This window comes from Parasteatoda tepidariorum, chromosome 4, assembly GCF_982258835.1.
Source record: "Parasteatoda tepidariorum strain Cologne lab strain chromosome 4, Ptep-v5.0, whole genome shotgun sequence".
Taxonomy (NCBI): domain Eukaryota; kingdom Metazoa; phylum Arthropoda; class Arachnida; order Araneae; family Theridiidae; genus Parasteatoda; species Parasteatoda tepidariorum.
The window spans coordinates 44,286,039-44,308,937 of NC_141758.1; the positions used below are offsets into that span (position 1 = coordinate 44,286,039).

The 22,899-nt window shown below is 28.0% G+C and overlaps 1 protein-coding gene across 4 annotated transcripts in view; it reads left to right on the forward strand.

The window, feature by feature from the left end:
- The window catches only part of Nf1 (neurofibromin 1), a 102,228-nt gene that overhangs the window by 21,380 nt on the left and 57,949 nt on the right, over positions 1–22,899 (forward strand). For all 4 annotated transcript variants that reach the window (XM_016054481.3, XM_016054483.3, XM_016054484.3 and 1 more), the window contains exons 12-20: positions 959–1,294; positions 11,105–11,233; positions 13,862–14,055; positions 16,007–16,190; positions 17,582–17,768; positions 19,081–19,154; positions 20,273–20,428; positions 21,462–21,550; positions 21,665–21,769. In XM_016054481.3, coding sequence (XP_015909967.2) covers positions 959–1,294; positions 11,105–11,233; positions 13,862–14,055; positions 16,007–16,190; positions 17,582–17,768; positions 19,081–19,154; positions 20,273–20,428; positions 21,462–21,550; positions 21,665–21,769 — 1,454 coding nt within the window. The remainder of the gene's footprint in view (positions 1–958; positions 1,295–11,104; positions 11,234–13,861; positions 14,056–16,006; positions 16,191–17,581; positions 17,769–19,080; positions 19,155–20,272; positions 20,429–21,461; positions 21,551–21,664; positions 21,770–22,899) is intronic.

Below are 22,899 nucleotides of genomic sequence, written 5' to 3' on the forward strand. Positions count from 1 at the left end.
TGATTATTCCGTTTTAAATATAATTTTTGTTTGAAAAAAAAGGATGCAAAATTTTTTTTAATTAATAAAAATGACAGGATAAATGTGCCTCCTTATTTGCATTACAATTTAAATTAAAATCAAATAACTTAGCATATTTTCAGTGTTTGGTTGCTCACAAGCAATAATGAATGGTTTTTTGAGCTAAAAGAGAAAGGGGCGATATGTGTCAGCCAACCCCAAGAGGGGGGCGATGGTCCACGAAAGGTTGGGAATCACTGATCTAGATAATTGTTAGTTTTTAGCATATGTATCATGCAATCGAAATTAACTTCTGATTGTTTTTGATATTTTAGGCAGAAGTGTATCTGTAACTAAGCATTCAGCAGTACTTGTAATAATATTTCACCAATTTGGAAAAATCTTTTTAGTAAATAAAATTAATAAATCATCATTGATGAATTAATATATTTGGCAGAAATGGAGTTTAAGGTATCCATCATTGTGAAAAACTGTGTTTATAAATGTAACAGGAATTAAAAGAATCAAAAAAGTAAAATTAAAGTATTAGCAGGCATAAATTCTATGAAGTAATGGAGTTAGGCTGATTTGTGGAGAAAAATTCTTATTAAATTATTTATTGCAGTTTTTAAGACAATGTGTTGTGATTCATAATCGCATTATTTAGGAATCTCTCACTAAATGCTACTTTTTTTACTTTCTCAACAATAATCTTAAACAATGATTTAAATTATCTGGTTTTTTTATTAGCATAAATCAAGTTCTATTGTGAGTTCTTCTGTAAAATAGAGTGTAAGAAGTTTCAACAATAAAATAAAAGTCATAGTTGTGTATTTTATAAATTGTGTTGTGTAATATATATTACTGAATTATCATCTATCATTTTCTTAATAAAAAGTGCTGACTTCCATTTTAAGCTACATTTATAAATAAATAAAAAAATTCTTTTCTTTTTCAGCTTTTGCTTTTTAATCCCGGCAAACCTTTTTGTCGCAGTCAAGCTACAATTAGTCAAGATGTTGATCTAATGATAGATTGTTTTGTTTCGTGCTTTCGTATTAATCCACATAATAATGAAGCCTTAAAAGTTTGTCTCAACTTAAACTCTCCTTCCACATACCACTTTGTCCTGGTATGTTCTTTATATCGAATAATTACTCAACCTAGGCTTCCCTGGTGGCCGCAAATCGATATTGTGTACAGCAAAGCTCATGAGCTGCGTAATATGTTTACTGATACATTGACTAAAGTGACTCAAGGATGTATCAGTCATGCTCCTTTGCGCATGATTCAGGTATTGTTGTGGTTTTCTTTATTTTATTAAATTATAATTTTCTATTTGTTTATGTTTTTACTATTTTATTTTATATTTTTTATTCTTAAAAGCAATGTGAATTTTATTTTAGTTAAGTTTAATGTTATTTGATAATATCTAGTGAAATAGTTAAGATTTGATGTTTCTTACAAACCGCTGTTATGGATTACCATTATTCGTAGAGATTTAACTATTAGCCAACCATTATAAATTTTTAATGTACTCTGGCGATGACACTAAACCCAAGATAATATTAAAATACATAGTAAAGCTCTCAATAATAATAATAATAAGGCATTTTCTATTCTTTAAAAGTTCCTTTATGGTCAAAATATTTTATGTTAGCTTGTTTACTTCAATTTTTTACTCCATAGAAGCATTTGACTTCAAAATTTTTTAATATATATTTAGAAAAATCTTCATGCATTAATTACTCTGCTTGTGGATAACTATCATACTTTATTTAATTATCCATTTTAACTTTCATCCAAATTTAACTATCATACATTATAGTTCTATTGAAACTGTAACTGTGATAAACACCAAAATTATTCTAGCTGTCCACATTAGATCCGTATCCACACTTGCCTTTTGTGAGCATTTAATGAATAGTAATATCTTCACAGAATCTCTCAATTTCATGTTAAATGATAAAAACAGGGTTGCCGCAGGCGACTAAAATGCAACTATTTTTGGCATGAGATGACTATAGCATAAAGTGACCATATGTCCCGATTTTGGCGGGACAGTCCCGCTTTTTGGGGGACTGTCCCGCGTCCCACCGATTTTTAAAAATGTCCCGCTTTTCAGAAAATATCTGTATTTCTTATTTTAAATGTACTGTAAAAATATATTGCCTGTTATTTATTAAGCATTATGGTGAATATAAAGAACTAAAAAATGCATTAAAAAAAACAAATAAAATGCATGCAGAGTAAACTAAATTAGGCAATGTACCGAGTTAGATTTACTCGGTGGTGTTTCATCACTGTCGTTACGTCTCGGCTTAATTCAGATAAGTGCAGTTAGTGCGGACTGCCGTTAGACAGTGTGGTTTGTTGTTTTCAATTTGATGTTCGGTTTGACTCTTAATTTGATTAACGAAGGTAGAGGTGAATTTTCAGAAATGGAATGCTGAATTTTCGGTCTCATAAGATGGTGGAAAAAACGATATTACTTAACATCGAGCTACAAAGAGGCACAAAAGATTTTTAAATAATGCCGCTTCCTCGTCTAAAATGGAACAGTTTTTTCGCAGTGCAACACAGAAAAACAGCTAGCATTAGCAAAAGGGCTATTTGCTTTACACACCATAAACCAAAGTTTCAGATTAATGGATCAGATTAATGGATAATGGTCATCAAAACATAATACGACAAAAAATTTGCATGTGCAAGGACAAAAACAGAAGTAATTATTTCAAATGTTTTTTCACCATATTCGTGTTAGCAATTACAGAAAGAATTAGAAAAATTAGCATTTATATCCATATATTCCGATGCTTCCAACCACAAAGATTAAAAATTATTTCCCACAGTTGTTAGATTTTTTGATCCAGAAACAGGAATTAGAATTAGAATATTAGATTTTGTTTCATTGCCGGGTGAAACTTCACGAACAATTTTCGATTCAATAAGCACTATTTAAAAAAAATAATAATTTGAAGAATAAAATTATTGCTATCGAGCGGATAACACAAACGCAAATTTTGGTGAAAAAGCAAGAAAAGTCATCAATAACGTTTTTACGAAACTTAACGAACGTATGAACCAAAAAATTATTGGAGTAGGTTGTGCAGCACACATTCTACGTAATACTATTCAAACAGCATCTGACTTACTTCCGGTTGATGTTGAAAATACTGTTTGCAAAAATTTATTCATATTTTTATATATATACTGTGCGTGTTGAAAGTTTGAAGGATTTGTGTGAAAGCGCAGAAATTGAATATAAAAGAATTCTTGGTTACAGCAAAACACGATGGCTAGCTCTTTTACCAGGTGTAGAAAATATTTTAAAAATATGCGAACCATTAAAATGATACTTTTTATCACAAGCTAAATTCCCAAGAATTATGCAGCTCTTTTTTGAAAATGACACATCACAAATTTGGCTTCAGTTCATCCACAACCAATCTACATTATTTTACAAAGCTGTGAAAATTATTGAAGGGGACAAAATTTCAATTACGGAAGTGTCAAATTAAATCAATAATTTAAAAACAAAACTACGAGAAGGAATTGATAACAATTACATTCTTTTAATTGTTCGAAAAGACATCACTAGGTTGTCAGAACATGGTGTCATTATACGACTTGATTTTCTGAAACATGTCAAAAAATTTTATAATAACTGCTTGGAATATCTTGAAGAATAGACAGTTCAATTCAAAGATATTAAAAATTTTCATTGGGTGACACCCAATGAAAATTGTAAAAGTGCGGAGAAAGGAGATTTTATGGGAATATGAGGAAAAATCTTTTGAATATATTAGTAACCAGTTTCCGAAAAATAATATTTACGAAAATGATCTTTCTGATGAGGTGTCATTGGTAAAAAGATATTTTACAGATGAAAAAATTAAATGTAGGTTGTCTGCAATTGTGGGAACAGACAAAAAATGGACGGAGTTATTCCTTCATTTTAAACAGAATAATATTCCACATCAAAATATTTTGAAAATTGTAGAATTTGCGCTCTCCCTTCCAGAAACAAATGCAGCAACAGAACGTGTTTTTTCTAGTATCAATAAAATATGGACAACTGAAAAAACACAGTTGAACCTTAAAACTTTAAAATCTATATTAAGTGTAAAATGTAATTTGACCAATTCATGTGAAATATTTCACGACATTTTAATAAATGATCCGAATCTATTGCAAAGTATTCACTCAGATCAAAAATATGACCGCGAAAGAAAATCATAGTTTCTTTTAAATAAAAAGTTTTATTTTATTAAAAATCATGATGCTCAAATTATTATTATTTACAAATATATTTATAGTTGGCAATAATAAATGCATTTTTGATGAATGTATACAATATACAGTCAATTCGCTATAACTCGAAGTACGATAACTCGAATATTACTATAACTCGATTTTTTTATGAAGTCCCGACCCTTTTATCTTCAATTTCATGTTAATTATTCTCGATTACTCGAATTTTACTCCCTTTAACTCGATTTTTTTTTTGATCTTTTGAAGCAAGAAAAAAAAACTAGGAGCTGATATCTTGTCCCTTCCTTTGCAACACACACAATGTCTTTCGCACTCTTCATTGAGAAGCTAAAGCTGTCCCTCTTGAAGTATGTGAACAGTGGTTAAATGAAACGTTACCTAATTTACTTCAAGGATACAGTTAAAATGATGTTTTCAATATTGATGAAATGGGTTCATTTTTTAAATGTCTTCCAAATAATCCAAATAAGATGTTTAAGGATGAAAACTGCTCAGGGGGTAAAATGAGCAAGGAACGTTTGACTCTCCTAGTTGGAGGAAATACGCCTGGGACAGAGAAATTGCCCTTACTTGCTATCGCAAAATATCGAAATCCCCGATGTTTCAAGAATGTAAAAACGTATCCTTTGGATTACAAGTCTAACAAAAAGTTTCGGATGACATCAGTATTATTTGAAGACTATGTAAGAAAATTGGATCGGAAATTCTTCGCTAAGAAAAGAAAACTGATACTCTTTATGGATAAATGCACAGCGCATAGTGATCTACCTAATTTGAAAGCAGTAAACTTGCAATTTCTCCCGCCACCCACAACAGCAAAGTTGCAGCCGATGGACTAGGGTATCATAAAGTGCTTCAAACAGTTTTATCGTAAATGGCTTGTCAGAAAAATGATCTTAAATATTGTAAACATTTAGAAGATTTGTAATTAATAAGCATTAATTAAATAATCCGACAATATTTTGAAAGTCCAAAACCGAAACTAACGGTAAGTCGAACTTCCGATGTGTCGAAGTTTTTCGTCAGTCCTATCAGATTCGAGTTATCGCGAATTCATTGTAATTCTCATTTCATCCCATTTGTCCCGCTTTGTCTCAATGACAATGTGGTCACTTTACTATAGCAGCATTTTTTTTGCCTGAAAAGGCTAAAAAAGCAACTATTTTCAGGAAAAGGAGACTATTGGGAGACTTTTCTGTACTCCTAGCGATGTTTTTTTAGCATGACTTGGGTGGAAAACCTGCGTCCCGCGATAGTTTCTGAACTCACTGAGCTTTTTTTTTTCCTTAAAAAATAAAAAAGTTGAAAATGTTGAATTGCAAATTTGAGTCTTCACTTTTTAATTCGTTCAATCTGCACAGATTCCATTGTAAGTCTATTTCATTTCTCTATCGTCTTTTCAATGGCTACAAAATTCTGCATGCTTTTTTAAAAAATAAAGAAAAATTGAGAATAGTACTAGAGCATAACGTTTATATAAAAATGAAAATTATCATATTTGCCACCAACTTGACTAAATGGATCATGGTATATGACAATTAAGTTATTAACAAAATTTTTGTTATATTTTTGTTGAATTTTTGTTCTTATTTAGACAACTATTTTCCTAGTTTTCGGCTACTATTTTCATGCTTTAGGCTACTAGAACCAACTATTTTGTTCATTTTTTTCTGTGGCAACCCTGTAAAAATAAATTTTCTTCAACTTGTTGGGTAAAAATGTTTTTAATTTGAGTGTTAACAACTTAAAAAATGTAAAGCTTTAATAATATTTCTTTCTTCTTTTTTTTTAAATAAATCACATGCAAAATAATATTTCTTCCATTCTGATGTCTTTTTTTCTTTATTTGTTTATTTTTTTAAACAAATGCACCAAATTTTATTTTCATGCACTCATTTGTGATTTCAGTTATGTCAGGTCAGTGTGTAAACATTTGTATAATTTTTTATTTTATGCATACAAATTTAATTATGTATCTCTCTCTATTTTTTTAAACATTTTATTTTACTGGCGTGGTTGTTCTACATTATTTTTTCTAATTTTCCTAATTAATAACTAAAACAAGGTATTCAAATTAGTAGACTCTTAAGTAGAAACCGTCAAAAGATTTACGAAGAGGTTGTAGATCATAAGCCTCTCAAACGTAGAAAAATTATAAGTGCAATAAAAATTTTTAGTTGATAATGTAACACTGCAAACAATATAGCAAGAAAAAAAATGAGTGGGGTAAATTTTGTTTCTTCAGATCGCTGGTTGTAATGTCTCAAAAGACTATAATGATAATGTAGATCAGCTGGTCCCAATTATTATTATTATTATTATTTGTAAAGAATAAAAAATTTTCTTTGTTTCTTCTACAACAGTCTAAAAATAAGGTTTTATATTAGGCAGTTGAATTTTGCAAGTCTGCAGTGACTTTTAAACAAATGCATTAATCAAACTCAATTAATCAAAAAATATGAATTATGGTTTTTGAAAAAGAACTGTGTAGAAAAGAATAAACTGTGACAATGGTTATCAGAGAAAAATCTTCTTAAATTTGGTTGTTTTATTTAGAATTATAACATTTGATGAGAAAGACTATTGCAAACATTTGTAAATGTATTGTTCCTTTTAGTAAATTATTTAATACTAGCCGCCTAAGGCGGCCAGCTGTCCGCCACGCTGAAGGTTTTCACAAATAAAGTTTTTTTAAACGTAGCAGGAAATCTGAAAATTAGTGGACAATTAAAGTGTTCCTGTCCTGCAATTTTGTCTTCATATCCAGTTCTGCTGCAGATGTGTTATAGCTCTTGAGGATGTTTGAAATTATATAGCTACAACGCTTAAGAAAAAAAAAACTAAAATGCTAAATACATGAAAAGAACACGAAAACGGATAAATTTTTTATGGTATCAATTTCTATTTCTATATAATTTTTTATGGTATCAAATTCTATTTCTATATCTGTTACGTCAAGCACTCAGGTATTATAATTTGATCTAGTTGTGTTTGTGTAATTTTGATCTAGTTGCGCTTTCTACGTCATTTTGTTAACATCGTTTGGTTTGTTATTTCTAAGTTAACTTTCAAAAAATTGGCTGGCATCAGCATTTTTATTCTTTAAGTTGCTTATTTTTTCTTTTGGAATTCGTTCCTTTTTAGCAAAATGTTTTTCAACCTAATCGAATTCTTTGCCGACTGTTCTCTGTATATATAAAGAAAATAAAGTAAATATTTTTAAAGTGTTGTGAAAAGAATTTTTAGTTGTACAAAGTACTACAATATCGCTACAAAAATTATCGTCTTCGCTTAAGAAAAAAAAAATAGAGCGTGGAAAGAAGAAGAAAAACTTATTATAACAATTATGAACAGCGACAAATATATCAAAGCGAAGCGTTCTATTTACGTATCGAATATGTTGCCACATTTTTAATACAAAAGTTAAACTTTTCTCCACTTTAATAAATGTAAACTAATGCGAACTTTACAATTAAATTATTAATTCCTTCGTATATCATTGGTTTAAGTTGTCGAAAATTAATATTTCAATTGTAAGGTTCGCATTAGCATACATTTATAAGAGTGGGGAAAGTATATGCATTTTTTAATAGTTTTTTGAATATGGCTCTTTGAAGACGAAAAAGCAGACGAAAAGCATAGACTTACAAAATGACTGATAACTAAATAACTAATCCAAATTTTTAAAAAAGAAAAAAAATACTTCTTCATTATGTCAAAACACAATTATGTGCCGAGTTTCGTGCCTGGGCGAGGCTTCTGGGGCGATATATTGTGATTACAGACACACACACACACACACACAGCCGCTTTTATTATTATGTATAGATATTGTTATTGGAAAAAATATTTTTTTATTTATAAAAATTTTAAATTTTTATTATCATTTTACTTACTTAATTATTGGTTAAATACAAACATATTACAGGTTTAAAAAATCACCAATGGTTAATAAAAAGTCCTAACTGACAGAACCCATGTGATCTTTCCACGGAACTTTATGATTCTGTGGAACACTTTTTGAGAACCACTGATCTAGATGATATTGATCCCTTACAATCTTAATGAAAGTCCATTTTTATTCCTACTATAAAATGTTTGAATGTGTTGAGCATGGAAGGTCAAGCTACAAAGAATGCCACCACAGTGTGGCATAGCTGAGTTTTTATAGTGGTACATGAAATGTTATTGAAAAAATTGAAAATATGAGATTTCTTTGTCAGGAGGTTTGTCATTATTAAATTATATTGAGTTTTAAAAATTTGTATCCCTGAGTATTTTTATAAATTTGACTATCAGATATTGTTATAGGTCGCCAAATTGGCTATTTTTAAAAAAATTTAATAACTTAAAAAATATTTAAGTTATTTGTCTGTTCTTAAGCTCAGATAATTTTTCACGGCAAGATAATATATATATATAGTTTAAAATCATCGCTTCAAGTGTAAGGCACTTAAACTGTGAATTTATTTTTTTCTCTTGGTGACGCAGCTTTGAAAAAAAATTATAATGTCATCATTGCCTATTGCCATTCATTGCTTAAAAATATGTGAATATGTTTTGACTTTAAACATTGATGAATTGTTTTCATTCAAAACAGTAATTTTTTATGCATCTACTACTTTATTACCTGTAGAGTAACATAATCGTATCTAATTTTCATTTTTAGTAAATTTAAAAAAAATTAAAACTGTCAAGAAAACGATTTCTATCATATATATTTCTTCAACATATTTATTTTTATTTTTTCTGTATCGATCATTAGAATTAATTACTTTTGTTGAGGAATAAATATTATAGAGTTGAAAGAATCGCTAAAATAAAATTTGTGAAACTTTTCCTTCATTTTTCACTGATCCCAATCATACAAGAGCTGGAATCTGTACGGTTTATAAGAAAAAAATATATGCTACCTTGATATATTTTGCCTTGATTAGTTTCTGTAGAAGTTTAAAACTGTACTTATGTACTTATTTAGACTTAAAAAGTACTTTTTTATTTTTTTCCTTTCTTGTTTGTATTAAAGATGCTTGCTGATACTTTTTCAAAACTTCCAATTGCTTCACCTATAATTTTTGTTCTTCTTTACAACATAAACTGTTTTCTTTGTAATAAATTTACATAAATAGTTTTGCGAATCAATTTTCTTTTAACAATCCCACGAAGTTTTTAAAAAAATTTTGAAATGGTTTTTGGATTAAAAATGCAAATAAAGGGGGGGGGAACTTAGATGAAGATATTAAAAATGATTTGAATAAAAATGAAAAAAACTTTAATAGATTTTTTATCATTAAATACAAGCCAAGCCATTATCAATTTCAAAGCTCGCCTAGTTTAACTGCATTCTGCAAATAATTTGTAATATTTATTGTTATAGATGTTGGTAAAACTTTTAAGAATTATTTGTGAAGTCTAGAGAGTTTTGAAGAGTCAGTATTTTTTTATCAGCTGCATCTAATCAACAGTTTCCTTTTAAGATAACATAACTGATATTTTCATCATCATTCCAGGGTAGGCCAAGGGCTACTAATTTAGAGGTTCATTAATAATTTTATTGCATCTTTTCATCATATCTTCCTCTTCTTGTGCTAATTGATCTAGCTGAGAAAATTTCTTCAAATATGTTACCATAGTTCATACAGATAACATGCCAAACTTAATGGAGGTGACTTAATTTATGTAAAAAAACAGAATTGGTCAGTTTGAACATTTTGTATAATTCAGTGTTGCATCTTCTATGCCAAATACCATTTTCCTGGATTCTTCTGAAAACACTAAAATTTTTAACTATTAACTGATATTTTAAATAATTTTTATTAACAATTTTGTTTTAATAAATATGTATATATAAAGATGCCAGAGCTTAAGATCTATGGGATTCATATTTCTGCAACCTCTTGATCCCATTTGAATACTTTATGGGCATTAACTTATTTTTAAACCTGTGTTTTTATTCGAAGTTCTTTTTACTAAGGAAATCTTTTTTAGAAACAGAAAACGAAAACTTTCCTTTTTTCATCTTTTTTAACAAAATATTAAGTCTTTTAGAAGATCTGTATTATATATTATGTATATATATTATATGTACTGTTGATCTATATATTAAATGTGCTAAATTGCATCTTATAATTTTTTAAAAATATTTATTATTAAGCAATGCAGTCTAAAATCCCATTGTTTAATGTCAAATTCATAAAATTGACAACTGTGCAATCTCAATCTGAAAATCTTTATCTGTGAACAATAATGCTAATACAGTACAGAACCCATTATCCGGAAATCAGAAAACCTGAAAACCAAAAAAAAAAAAAAAAACGGAACGAAATTCAATAAATTTTACCACCATTTTTTTTTTTTTTTTTTTAAAAACGTTTTTTTTCCTCATAAGATTTTTTTAGGATTTTTTTTTCTTTTTTGAAAGATGTTTACCTTACCATCCTTTTGGAAATAATCATTAGTGTATTACTTCATCATTTTTTCTTTTTAAGATTATTTCCAAATATTTGATTTAAGTTGGGTTTAACAATAAAAAAACGACTTTTTGTAGCGATTCAGAAAACCGGAAAAATCAGTTATCCGGAATAGCGATGGTCCCGATTGTTCCGGATAATCAGTTCCCTACTGTATTAATTTATAATTATAATTAATATCAGCACAGTTTTGATAGATTATGAGTTATGATTTCTAAATGTTCTTATTCATTTTATTTGTAAGCATTATTTTTTCATGAGCTTAAATTTTTGTAGGAATAAATGTAACATTTCTTTTTTTTAACTGTCATTGAAAAACAAAACAAAAATTCTTACTTTTTTTTAATTATGTTTTTCAGAGCTTGACATTGAAAGAAAAAGTTAGTACTCTGAAATTTAAAGAGAAAGGAGAGGAATCTCTAAGCTACAAAAATCTTTTACTTTGGATGGTTAGACTTATTCATGCTGATCCAGTTCTTATGTTAAATGTGAGTTTATCTAGCCTCATTATAGTTTTATATTTCAAATAGAGTCAAAATTGGATATTTCAAACTTGTTTAAATGAAATTGCTAAATAATTAAATTTTTTTATTGTATTTAATATTAAAAATTTATAGATGAGTTTAAGTTAGATTATTTAAATTTTTTGTATAATTGTCGTTATGGTAAAAATCATTCCTGAGATGGTCTGAGAAAAAGGAAGAAAAAAAAGCAAGTTTTCCTTCCTACAGCATTTACTATAAATCATCCAAAGCCTGTCATCCTTGAGAAAAGACTTGGACCCTCCCCTTTGCCAGAAGAATATATTATATATAGAACTATTAAGGAATTTACTCCGGAAATGCATCTGTTCTTTTGATAAGTCACGTGTTTTTGTGAATGATTTAATATGTTCACATGCAGCTTACTGTGATTTTATCCAGTTGCAACATTTTGAGTTTTTGTGCTTTAAGGTATCCGACTAGTTTCAACAACTGTTTTTTTAAAATATTTATATAAATTTTTTAAAAACTAATCCATATGTTTTATTATGTACAAAAACTTATAAAACTAACAAAAAATGTGTTTTTATTATTATTTTCTCTTATGAATGGTTCTTTTTATGTATAAATAAGAAATTTTTTTGCATTTACGCTGAAGACTGTAAAAACATTTCTATAGCCTAATGCAAAAAATCCTTTGAGGATTTTATTTAGATTGCTATCTACTATGTTTTGAACTATTATCTTAAAAGTAGGTGCATATACTACTGAGTTAAAGAGCAATGTAAATAACAAGCAAATGTAACAAAAGCAAATGTGTACAAATATCTACACTTCTCTTTGCATAAAAATATGCATAATAAATGAAATTCTGCGTTTTTGGAAATTTGAAATTTTTTTCTCTGCTTCTTAGAACTTTGAATAGCAATGAAAACTTGTACCAATTGTTTCTAATCATTCTATTACTTTTGAAAAACTTTGAACTCTAATTTTCGTAAATGTCCCTTTTTATAAAATTTGAGTTTTATACATTACAGGACCCTTGCAAATTTTACATTGAAAGAATTTGAGCTAGAATAAATGAAATCAAATTATGAAATATGCTATCTGTTTTAATACTATGAACAAACGATCTAACTCTAATGGTATACAAATCAAATTTACAACCCTTTGTTAGAGGATCATTAGTGTTTGTAGTTTAAAAACAGATGTTTGTGCTCATAATGTTTTATTTAGACAAGATTAGTTGCTTCTAAATGTAGGAAGTTAAACTGACTTTTTTAATTGAAATAAATTTTTAACATCTGGTTTGACTAATGATCTGAGGTGATGCAATGGAGACATTTCCTTTTCTAACTACTTTATTTATTTGTTACTATTTATTATTATTAATTTTTCATTTTTTGAAGCATATTTTTTAATTATCGCATTTATTTCTAAAGAAGCCCACTTGCTTTTTAATTTTAAATATCTTAATTTTTGATAGTAAAATCCACAATTCTTTTATGAAATATTGTTACTCAGAAACTTAATTTCGGTTGTACTTAAAAATCAGATCATTTGATCAAATGTCATTCAGTTGTGTGGTATGTTTTTATGAAAATTCATTCTTAATGAATCATTTCTTATGAATTATCTATTTAAATTTTTTTTCTATTATTTATTATTCTGTTATTTACTAAAGGAAAATTTTTCTCAAAAGGAAAAATTTATTTGATAGCTGTTTTTCTTTAATTGTTCTACCCAACCATCAACAGAGGTAACAAATTTTGAAACCCAAAAATATTTGACTAATGACGTCAAATTAGGAAAGTTTTTTTTTTTTAAAAATTACGCCCGCCATCGTCTTCTCAAACATAAGGCGTCTTGCAGTCCAATACAACACGGAAGTAGCTCCAGAAGGTTAGAGGGCACAAAAGTCATCACAGGAATGAATATCAAGAAGAGAGGGGCAATCAAATAGATGCTCCCCAGTCATAGGCAAAGTGTTACAGAGCACACAAAGAGGTAAATTGACCAGGTTAATTTTAAATAGGTGGGCCTGCAAGTAGTCATGTCCAGTAATTATTCTAAGGCAAGCAACTCCCTCAGCTCTGGGAAGGAGGGAAAGGTGAGAGCGCTGCTGGTCATCAAGAAGGCTATCCCAGAACTTTCCATCAGCTAAGTCCCTAAGAGCAGATATTGTTCTGTGCCTGAATTTGCTCTTAAGAAGCCGTCTTGCATTTCTCAGGGGAACTGGATGAGAAGAAGGATGCAATGCTGAAGCCTTTCTAGCCAACATGTCAGCCCGTTCATTTCCGTAAATATCACAATGGCCAGGAATCCACTGGAGGACCACCTCTCTTCCAGAACAAAGAAGAGAGTCGATGCGTTGTTTACACTTAAATTCAAGTTCAGAGGAGTATAAATTATATTCAGAAATGGTCTGAATAGCAGCCTGAGAATCAACAAAGATAACAATGTTTTGTTCAGATGGTTCACCTTAGGAAAGTAAATTTAATTCACCTTTCAATTAGGAAAGTAAACACTATGCTAAATCTTCCTTCAGAATATATTTGTCATATGACCATGTTGTCACATGAAATAATCTTTCGCATTCTTTGCTTTAATATTTCACCATTTGTATTTATTTAGAATCAAGGGAAGGCAGGACATGAAATTCAGAGCAGCACTTTAGAGCTGATAAATGGTCTTGTTTCATTGATTCATCAACCTTCTATGCCAGACGTAGCACAAGAAGCGATGGAGGCTTTGTTGGTCTTACATGATCCCACAAATATAGAGATGTGGAATCCAGAATCTCCTATAAATACCTTTTGGGATGTCAGGTAATAACTTATTAATATTTATCTATCTACAAAAAAAGTAATTTATTTGAAGTATTATGTTTGAATCTCAATTTAAGATTCGGTGAGATATTACCACCTTTATATAATCGTAAGATATATGAAGGTCAATGAGTTAAGTTTTTGTATGTAAAGGTCAATTGTGTACTTGCACTTCAAGAAGAAGATCCAGATACCCACACGTGTGACCTATAACATCAGTGCCAGCTGATTGTTTATAAGCAAAATGGTGTTTTAAAGTTGAGTTAAATTTCTCCAAGTAAGTTAGAATGTTAATTAATGTGAAGTTAATTAAATACCAATCTGTATGGCACATCAAATTTATTGAAATATAATTCTTTCTTCTCTGCTTCTTTTACTTAACTTATATTTATTATTTTATGGTAACCATGATATATTTTTGTTTCATGTACCTGGCAACTTTGATGCATAATTAGTTTATGTTCTACATCGCTTTATGCCTGTCTTTGTGATAAGTAAGAAATATATAGTGAGAGAATTGAAATCTTTGTGAGAAAATCATCGTGTAAGAATGAGAATTGATACTTGATGGGCTTGGCTTACTCGAAATTGAATGGAAAGAACAGTTGCTAAACTTGAATAAATGCCACTTTTCCACAACCAATCAGGATCGATGTACCCACACTACGTCAATTGCAGGTATCCCATTGTTGGGAGACCATAGCATCCATTTGGATCCGTTAGAGAAAGCTCATAGAGGGGGTCTTGGCTTATAATAGACTGTCATGTATTTGAATAAGAAGAAAGGCTTGGTACATTGTAGTGATGAGCAACATTTTCATTCATTTTTTTAAACATTTTTCAATAATGTTTTCGATGGAAAATGGCATGATTTTTAAGTAGGCAATAAAAAGTTTTTCTATTGTGTTATTAACTGAAGAAAATATCTAGAAACAATATTATGCAACAGTTTAATGTAAAAATTTCACCTTTTTTTTAAAAAAATGTTGTTTATCACTATATTGTCTAATCCCTATCATATTCTATGCTTATACATAACTAAGTAAAATTTCTGAGATAATTTCTTTTGCATATTATTTGAAACATTGAAACTGAAATATAGAAAGTAATTACTAAGATTTTTGAATGAAGTCACAAACATTATCCTGAAATATACAGGTTGAATTCATCAATCGAATAATAGCATTAAATAGTGTTAAAATTAAATTAGATAAAATTTAGTCGACATGATACATTCGAGCAACATAACTTGGCAGTCTAACTTGTTTAAATACTTCAAACATTTTATCTGCATCAGACTTAGTTTCTAACAATATTTAATTTTATTATCACGAATACAGGATAACATTTATATTTGTTACTGTAAAACTGTGTCTAGTTATTTTGTCATTCAAATTTTCATTCAGTCAATTTTATTCCTTTAACATATGTCAGCCAGGTTATTCATATAGTTCCTGAAGCTGGTTCAAATATCCAAGTGTACCAAACGATTAAGCATTTTTAATGCACTATTTAATTAGTTTTGTGAAATTTTGCTGACAATCATAAAGGGAATATTTTAAACTGACCTCCATTTGTCGATTTAAATTATTTATATTTATTTGAATTGGTTGGAAATTTAAATATCAGTTACAATAATTGTAAATTTATGGCTGTTTCAAATTCAGCCTTAACTCTCTATGTATCAGTTTATATTTTGAGACATTTCAACTCTTTTAATGCACACATTTTCTTAACATTGAAACTTAAATCACTATTTATGATTATGCAAAAAAGATGAAATTTTTTGATAACGCAAATTATAAATTTGTATTTGAAATTCAGATTTAGATAGTGTTTTTTTATTTTAATTTTTGCTTTTGTCTTTTTAATTTGACAATAAATATTAAATTTTTATTCTGAATTTATGAATGTTTCTTTTTTTAACAAAACATTATGTTTATCATTACAGCTCCCAGGTGCTGTTCTCAATATCTCAAAAACTTATACAGCATCAAATTATGAATTATACAGAAATTCTAAAGTGGGTTAGAGAAATTTTAAAATGCCGCAATGCTTTCCTTCAAAAGCATAAAGAATATGCAAATCTGGGAAGTCACATTGCCATATGCAAACAGGCTCACATTAAATTAGAGGTGAGTTTAATTTTTTAATATAAATTATCTTTCCTAACTAATCTATTGTTTTAGTTTTTTCTACGAGGCCAATTCTGAATTTAAAGGAGTACAATGTTTAGAAATACAATTATGGCGACTTTTTAGAATCAAATTTTTTTTTTCTGAGTTCATTTAAGTTTAGAAAGCAGTTGATTTCATAAGCTGGAATGCTTACACTTTTCAAGATTTTTTTCATTTTATTCTTCATTCTTTAGTTTATTCACATTTACATTCCTTTACTGCTGCATTTTTTTTTCTTGACACTTTCTTTTCTTGCTACTTTTTTCTGCTCTGGTTTAACTAGAAAAGTTAATAAGTGATGAATGTTCATTAACATTAAATGATTATGTGCATTCAATAACTTTTCTTTATTTGCTTGCAGTTTATATAAAAAATAAAAATGGAAAAATAATTGAATATTTATAAAAAATAAAAAGCATAATCCAGATTTTAAGTAAGAAATGAACTATTTTTTTAAATTGTTGCTTTTACAGATCAGTCAATGACTTTATTAACACTTTCAAAAAATTTATCCCATCGAGACCTTGACGAGTTAGTTGCCAAACTTATGGTAATTATGATAAGTCAGCATTCAAATTTTGCAGCAATCAAATTATGATAAATCAGCATTCCTATGCCCATTTAGATGTAGTTTTCCGCAATAACTGCTAAGAAAATTAAATATAAAATTAAGATAATTTAGAATTATAAATAAAGATACCATTTACTTGCATATGAACAGCTAGTCTTTTAAGGAGAAACTCTCCTAGAGGCATTCAATGATATTTTCGGACTCAGGTGACTGAGTAGTTCTTAATTGTTATGATATGCATTAACTCCCCCCTCCCCCAAGTATACAACTGTTGTGCTGAATTGCCTAGTATATTACTGAGACGTAGTATACAAAACAATGTATACAATACTTATTTACAAAAAACTTTTTTATCATTTTTCCATCATTAATTATATCTCAACTGACTGTTGTTAGAGTGTTAGAAAAATAAACTTAGCTTTTTTTCTTTACAGAAAGCAGAAATTATGTATTAAAAAAATGAAACTAGTAAAATAAGCTCACTTCAATAAGCAATTGCAAAAATAGCTGTTAGTTGCATTTAATTATATCTGCTGTTCAAATAAAATCTGCTGTTTGAATTGGTTTATTAGAAGCAATCATGGGTATTTGAAAAACTATTTGCAAATACAAAAAGTCTGAATAATTGTAAGTGATCAATACTATTTAAAAAATATATTAATTAGATAAACAATTTTGTTCTAGCAAAAATTTGACATTACTGTATATTATTTTTGAATATAGATTGGAAAAGTTTGTTTTTGAAATCACTATTCTTATTGTTGTTACATTTTTATAGGTTGTTTTCTTCATGTATTTATGGAGTGTAGACATTGATGCAGTATTAGTATCAATGTCATGTTTTTCTCTCTTATGTGAAGAAGCTGATATCAGATGTGGGCAAGACGATTTGACTGTAACCTATATGCTTCCTAATTATCATGTTTATCAAGAATTATCCGCTGCTAGCACAATATTAACTACTGGTATGAAAAATTTATTTATTTTAATCAGTACATTTCCTTCTAAATTAGTTTTATAACTCCGAAAAAATAAAGAAAAGTTTAAATATTCCAGATAGTAATGTTATGATCAACTCCAACTCACCATTGTAATTGTTCCACAATAAAGAAATTTTATTTTTAAAAAAATGTGTTTTTTTTTTAAAAAAAATATTTATTTACAAAATATTAACAAGATAACAGTTAACTTATTTTGCTTCAAATAATGAATAAAAGTACTTTTAAATTAACAAATTTGCTTAAATAAGAAATTAGTTTTATGTTAGACCTTTATGCTTATGTGCGTGAAACATTATATTTTTTTTCCAATTTGAACATAAATTAATAAGCACCCAATTTAAATATTTGTGTAGTTTCAAATATAAGTTTAGTGCTGGTTAATTAACTTCATTACATTGCTGCAGATAATTACTTTGTTACAAAAATTTTTCTTTATGTTGTGCATTTTTGTTAAAATTGCATTGGAATTTTAATGATTCAAAATACATTGGTGGAAACTTTTCTGAATGTTTCCTTTAAACTACATGATTTATCCAGTTTCTGCTGATCTTCTGATTTAATCGGATCTTCTGGCTTTTATATGTTTCAGAAAATTCCGTAGAATTGGGAAATTTTCTGAATTTTTTTTATTATTTAAACAGATTTATTACTTGCTTCTGTAGTTTAACAATGTTACTACTAAATTAGCAAGCAAACCTCGATTATAATAATAAATTTAAAGGTTTTTTTTTTAATTTTCAAAAAAAAAAAATTATAAATTTTAAAAAAATTCTCCCACTGATCTAAAATCTGTTAGAATTTTTTTTTCTGCATACCTTAAATTAAATTTTAAAAAAACTTACAACTTTTTATAACAAAGTATACCTATTACTATTCAAAATTAAGAGCTCAAAAGCATAAAATATGTAATAAAATCATTTTATATTCAAGATCATTGAATGCCAAATATAAATGGAAAATATTGTCGTTAATTTAAATTCAAAATCTTTCTGATAATACAATTCTTCTAGCTATAAAAACTCATAAAATTCCTTGTGCCATGCAATATTATCCAATTGTTATTAAGAAATTTATATTTCGTAAAATCTACCGGATTTTCCCCCCTTTATTTCAAAACATTTGCAATGAAAAGTGCTATAATAGAAAGTAGTGTGATTTTATATTATCTTTTGCTTTTGTGATAATTTCTTTTTTATTACTTAAAAACTTTGTGTAACTTTCAGATTTTATTGATTTTTATGCAAAAAAAACTTACGTCCTTAATTTGTTTTTATAGGTAGAGCAGCCCTTCAAAAAAGAATCATGGGTTTATTGAGAAAAATTGAGCACTGTACTCAAGGGTGCTCTCAGGTATATTTAACATTGATTTATAGATATTATGATCATTTGTACAATAATTTAAAATATTATTTTCAATAGGAATTTTGGCTTTGACTTCTCTCTCTTAATTTTTTTTTATTTCAAAAATTTTTTAGTATTTTTTTCGCTTTTGAATTGCTCTAACTAAACATTTTACAAATTTGTTCATGTGTATAATAATAGTACTCCTGTTTTTTATAAAACAAATATTGGAAAAAATTATTTTCCTAGTTTCTAAGATATAATCTAAGAATGGTATATTTTACATATTTATGTATGTTTATTGTATGTCAGTAGAAAAATATCAATGAGGCTGTTTACAAAATCTAAAATCTGAAAATTTTACCAAAATTACAGAAAAAGCCTAAGTTCATTTTTTATTCACGATAACTTTTATAATCTAAAAAAAAAAAACTCAGTGGCACGACAGCCCATAGAGGGCCAATGCCTACTGTGCCCATCTCAGTTATCTTGACTTTGGGCTCTGGGGTGCAGGAGCAGATGTTCCGGTCAGGTGATCAGCCGAACGCGGAACCCCCATTGTTTAGTTCCCAATCATGCTTGGTACTCATTTATCGACCCACTGAAGGGATGAAAGGCTGAGTCAACCTTGCCCGGCCCGAGGATCGAACGCAGGACCTGTGGCAGGACTTTTGAAATCAAAAATTTTTAAATATTTATGTTACTTTTAAAAAATATTTTAATCGAGCTAATTGTGATTAGAGAGCTATTTTGTTTTTTTTAATACGTTGATTTTAGTGAGGAAATTTAACTTCTTTACTCTTATAGTTGAACTCTTTCTTTAAAACATTAAACTAGAAAATGCTTAAATAGTTTGCTTAGTTTTCAGTAGGTTACTTCTTAGAGAAATACTAAGAAAGTTATCTACATTTATTGTTAATACTTTTGTTAACAATTAATACTAATGTTAATACTTTTAGGCATTTACCAATTTGTGCCAAAATTGACAGTCTAATAAAAAAAAATATCTAATGCTTCATAGTAACAGGAATAAAATTTAAAAAAATTTTTAATGACATACCAACTTTTCATTTTTTATAATTTTTTGCTCATACTTTGACTTATTTGGTGAATGCTTTGTTTTATAGGCATGGGAAGATACATTCATGAACTGGGAAGTATCTACTAAGCTATTAGTTAGTTATCCCAAAACTAAACTTGAGGATCCTCAGATTTGTGAAGGTTTTCATAGAACTATTGGGAAACGACGTGCTTCTCATCAAAGCACGGAGCATGAACTAGAAGTAAGATTTACTACTTGCTTTTTATGTATGTTATGATTTTTTAACCTGACCATGTTTTTTTAAGGGTGGAGATCAATATTTGTTTCCTTCTTTCTTTTGACATTTCATTTTAAATGGCTGTTTAAAAATATTTATGGCAATCTTAGTTTTTCATTTTCCTCATTTTTTTTTCGCATTGTAGGGTTACTTCTGTTAAATAAAATCAAGAAAAGTTCCCTAAACATTTGAAACTTTATGTCTTTAATATCTAATTGTAATATTTCTATTAGTTTCAACTTCTAATTGACATTTGAAACTTTTTGCCTTTAAACATTTGAAACTTTATGCCTTTAATATCTAATTGTAATATTTCTAATAGTTTCAACTTCTAACTGAGTCTCTTTGGATAATATTTTCTAATTAATGAAATTCTATTTTAAATTATATTTATGCTCTGTAGATATAGTTACTGTAAATGTCAGAAAATTTTGATTTTGAATGTCTGTTTTCTGTAAATTGTTTGATGCAGAAAATTAAAAATCACTCCATGCAAGTTGGATTTATTACTCGACAAAATAAACTAACTGTAAATATTCATTTTTTTTAATTCTATATATTTTTTTAAGAAATTAACAAATGAGATTAAAAAAATTTGTTTTTGAAATATTTATTAATTGTATTTGTTTATTTAGTGAATGAGATAAAGTAAATAAATATTTTTTTTTACTATAATTAAAAAAATAATTATGTTTTATGAATACCAACTACAAATTTTAAAATCTTACGATGTTAAGAAGTCTAATTTGTTTGGAATGAAATCTTAATTATTCGATTTAACTGTTCCCCCATTTTTCTCTTCTTTTTTTTTAAACGTCAAAATAAAGTAAATTAGCATTTTATATTTTTAATAATGCATTATATAAATAAAATCACTTATGATTGTATTTTGGTGTAAATAATTTATTTCAAAAATATTTTATAATGGATATTTTGCTGATGACTTAAATGTTAAGACATTTATTTTGGCTATAAATTAATTTTTTTAATATTTTAGGATCAACTTAATGAATGGGCTAATATGACTGGCTTTTGTTGTGCTATGGGAGGTGTTTGCTTGCTCAGAAAATCACCATCTCGGGCTGGGTAACTATATATGCTTTAAGTTTGTGTAAATTATCATTTCTTTTATTTAAATTTATTACATTGAATATTTTTTATTTTGAAAATGTATTTTAATTAAAAAAATTAATTTTATAGCAGTTTATCAAATATGCCAGGATGCACTTCATCTTTACCAATGGATGCAAGAAAAGGAAGTATGTTGACTCCTGGACAAGATTTGCAATATTGTCCTGTGACACAGTAAGCTGCACACTTATTCAAGTTTATATATTTCTTGGATCAAATAATTTTGTATTTAATTGAAATATTGCAAATAACAATATAAACCAGTATTGTAAATCTCAGTAAAATGTATAACTTATACTAGCTGCATAGTGAAGTTCAAATTACAGGTATATTCGTCAACTTTTGGGTTTGCAAGTTCCTCGGTCTTTAGATGCATAAGCTCTGTGACCTGAATTGCTCTCATGATCTTTCATCTATTTTATTTTTCCTGTTTTTGGTCAGGCATAGTTTATATTTTTAGCATTGTTTACATTTCTTAAAAAAGCTGCAAATGTTTTGAGTTTTTTTAATCTTCAATTTGGCATTTGCATATGGTTTTCGTGTTACTAAACCAAACATTCGCTCAAATTTAGGGTTTTTTAGTGTGTAGCAATAAACTTATTTTATATATTTTAAATATTAATTTTTAAAATGCATGCATTTAAAATACATTTCTTCAATAAAATTATTTTTTAATATATGTAATATCAGCAATAACACAAATTTTAAATCTATGTGGAAATTCATGAAATATGGGGAAAACATGGAGGGAAGTTAAAACACATTATAAAAATTGTGAATTGAAATGAAAAATGGCATCCTATACATTTGAGTGCCTCCACTTTACAAATGGCTGCTCATGAGCATTTAAAATGGGACTTTTATTCTTCTAAATTATCTTAATTTTATGTAAATTTTTTGCTTATTTTTAGTTATTATTATTAAAAAATACATCCAAATCGGTCTTGAATTGATATTTTGTCTTGAATTAATGATTTGGTGTCTATCTTGTCAAGCTCACCAAGTATATTTTGGTTACCAAACCATTAAATGCTTGCAAGATAAATAATCAATAAGTAAATGATTCGGAAATTATCATGCCGAGCTTGCCAAGTTGGTTTTGATCATTAAATTATGATAAAACAGCTATTTTTGGTGTATTTTTATTGAAAATGAAAAAATAATATAAATTTAGATAAATAAAAAAGTATTTTAAATGTGCAAAAACAGTCAGTTCTTATTAGGGAGGTGACAATACAACATACCCTATTATAAATGGACCCTACTATATAGGGTGACATTTCTGGTCATGAGTTGCTGGGAAA